This window comes from Aplysia californica, unplaced genomic scaffold (genome assembly GCF_000002075.1).
Source record: "Aplysia californica isolate F4 #8 unplaced genomic scaffold, AplCal3.0 scaffold00592, whole genome shotgun sequence".
In the NCBI taxonomy this organism is placed as follows: domain Eukaryota; kingdom Metazoa; phylum Mollusca; class Gastropoda; order Aplysiida; family Aplysiidae; genus Aplysia; species Aplysia californica.
The window spans coordinates 119966-123171 of NW_004797862.1; the positions used below are offsets into that span (position 1 = coordinate 119966).

Sequence of the window (3206 nt, forward strand, 5' to 3'; positions counted from 1 at the left end):
ACCACAACGACACAAAAAAACCAACGAGTGCTTATACCAAAGTAGATCTATGCCCTCTCATTGTAAACTGTTTGTTGGTTTGTCTGTCTATTTGTTTGTTTGTTTGTTTTTGTTCCTCATTATCAGTATGTTGTTCTCATGCACTACAAAACGAATGTAAACAAACTGGTATCATATCAATTTAGTTATCATTCAAGACGTCTCAGGACTGTCCACATGAAGACATCACAATTTCGGAAAAGAATCTTACGATAACGCAATATTGAAGTCAAGTGCCTTCACGTCAAGTGGAATATAAAAAAAGAAGCTTACCAACTCGACAAGAGTCTTAACGGGCGATCACTATTTATGATAATTTATTCATTGCAAACATTACTGAAGGCAGCCATGCCTGTCGAACTTTGTCTAAATTAGAACAATGTGCTCGGCTTGTAAATTGCACTAGGCATTAAAAAAACTGAGAGTAAATCTCTTATGAGCATATAGATCTATATATTCAAATTGCTATAAAAATATTTCTTTCGCTTCAACATCAGTTTAAAAAGAATAACTGAGTCATGTTAGCTAAATATTTTGTCAATTCCCACAGTAGTACGAAGAGACAGTTTTGGATTTGTAGTGAATTCATTGTATGCATGCACATGTGTATATTTTTATGAAATCTTTCACCATTTCTATGTGGACAGGTGGAGGCTGAAAGTGAATGGCCGGATTTTACGCCCCTCCACCCCCCCTCCACCCACCCAACCCCCCAACTTTCATTCAATAAGTGTAAAATTGGAATTTAGGTAATGGCGCAATTCCTTAGGGGATTTTTCCGATAAACAAAAGAAACAATGATGGGGGAAGGAACATCATCGGTGCACCGAAACCAAGACACAGCAGCGGCTCTGCAGGACTGCCTGAACAAGGGCTACACGGATACCGCAGTCGTCCGGAGACACTCTTTTAACGTGACGAGTACAGAAACCAAAACCAATGACGACCAAATAAAAGACAACCTCAAGCATTCTCAAAAGCAGCAGCAGCAGCAACAGCAGCAGCAGAAACGGCAACAGCAGCAGCAGCAGCAGACAACGACGGAAGTGACGCCAAAGATGACGAAGAAAACCAGCGTCATCTCAGCGCCAAGCAAGTGGACAGATTCGTTTGGCCTTAGCAGAAAACTTTCCAAGGGAATACAAAAGTACAAGGTGAGCGGAATTCATGTAGCAAAAAACCTTGCATCAATGGCCCCTGTTGGTACCTGTAACAAATAACATGGAGCTCATGAGACAGACTCACGAGGGCGGGGGATGGAGAGATAGGTGCTCGGCATAATGTTGACAGTCAGTGTACTATTCTTCTTCTTCTTCTTCTTCTTCTTCTTCTCCTTCTTCTTCTTCTTTTTCTTCTTTTTCTTCTTCTACTTCTTCTTTTTCTCCCTTTTCAGCTTCTTCTTCTTCTTTTTATTCTTCTCATAATCATGTTCCTTCTCCTCAGTTTCCCCTCCTCCTTCTCCCCTCCTCCATCTCTTTTCCTCTCTCTCTTTCCCCATCTTCTCAACCTTTCTTCCTCATTTAGGTCCCTCGTCCCCACCCTTAAATGTAGACTCCAGAGACAGGCTTCAGTAGCTTGTTTTATGAAGATGAAGGATAGTTAACATTCTAAACACAATCCCCATAAATATGAATATAATACTACAAACTTCCATACATTTTGGGTGTCCACGCACGTGCAACCAACCCAGCCATTTGGTTTGAAACCTATGTTATTTCTCTAAAATTAGAGAGTAAAGATGCAAAACACCCAGTCAGTAGGAATAAGACATGAAATATGCCACTTGGGAAAGGGATAACCAAAAGTAAAACAGGATATTTTCAGACATAACTAAAATTGCCAGCCACCCACCTAATTGGCTCAAATAGGCTGGAAGTGAAACAGTTGATTTTCAAAACTTCAAAATGGAAAACCGTGATTTTGTTTCGTTTCGTTTTTTCCAAGTACGTTATTAAGTTCTCAGGCCTACAAAGTCAGACAAGAGATTACGTGTGAATGCGAACAAGTAATGTAGATCTTTCTAGATGATGTCGTGTCACCAAGCGGTGGCAAAAGGCGCTCGTTAATTGTTGGACATATGAAGTCATTGGTATAATCTTAAACTTAAAGCGAGTTCTTCCGCCTAGCCTTTCTTCTTTTTTTAAAAATACCTGTACCTGTCTTGAACAGAGGCCGTGATTTTCGCGTTTGAATGAGGTGGGGTCGCCTGGTGACAGAAGTGAAATTAGTGGGATAATGGTTGCTAAACTTTGGTGATTTCTAAAGACTGATAGTAGTGATAGTCCTTTGAAACTGCAAATGTATATTTTGTGCGCCTTTGATCCGTTTTCCAACAAAATTCACACAGAAGTGTGTTTTTAAATTTGCATAAAAGGTGTTCAGCCCAAATTTTAGATAAAAAACATTGATGAAAAATTGCCCATCAGGTAGAAAAATGCCGAGTTCTTCAGTTTCATAACTTTGACGAGTGCATGATTTCCCCACGATGGCATTCACATAACTCTCACACACTGCAAGTGTCAAGCTGTATGACACAGTGGTGAGGTCAAACGTGCCGATGTAGTTAAAGCTATGTAGAGGACACTGATGAATGTTGTAATTAAAGCTATTTAGAGAAGAATTCCAACAAAGGAAACATATGAATGTGATGGTGTAGATGTCGTGGCTGAAGTTTTACGCCCTCATCGACAATAAACATCATTTAAGTAGCGGACTGCTTCGATTCTGCCTGTCAGGACCAAGCCCGGCTGAGAGGGATACAAGTCCCAACAGAGTAATTGAGATAATTAACGCTAAAACATCCAATAATTACTTACAAGTCACAACAACGAACAAAATTACATTTGCATGTTAAGCAGGACTGTTGTTGGCGTGGTGCACGGTGTTTGATAAGAATCACAAATTCCTGATTGCGGAATCTAGGACAGTCCAAGGTCATTCGGGACAGTTGGCAACCATGAAATTCTCCCCCATGAGAATTGAAATCACGTTTCCTGCCAGCGTTGGCGAAGTGCCTAACCATCGAACCTCTACAACGCAGACGCAAGTGAACACAGAAGAAAACCGAAATAAAAGCAACAGCATTAACTCTCCCGGGAATAAGTAAATTTCATATCACCCCACCCCTTTAAATTCCCATTCCTAATATTAATATATAGATATATGTA

At 40.2% G+C, this 3206-nt stretch overlaps 1 protein-coding gene across 1 annotated transcript in view; it reads left to right on the forward strand.

The window, feature by feature from the left end:
- Positions 1–1023: 1023 nt before the first annotated feature.
- LOC101851670 (GTP-binding protein Rab-3D) overlaps positions 1024–3206 on the forward strand; it is a gene marked incomplete at its 3' end in the record, with an annotated part of 8377 nt that continues 6194 nt past the window's right edge. Inside the window, 1 exon segment of the mRNA XM_005107315.2 lies at positions 1024–1193. Coding sequence (XP_005107372.2) covers positions 1098–1193 — 96 coding nt within the window.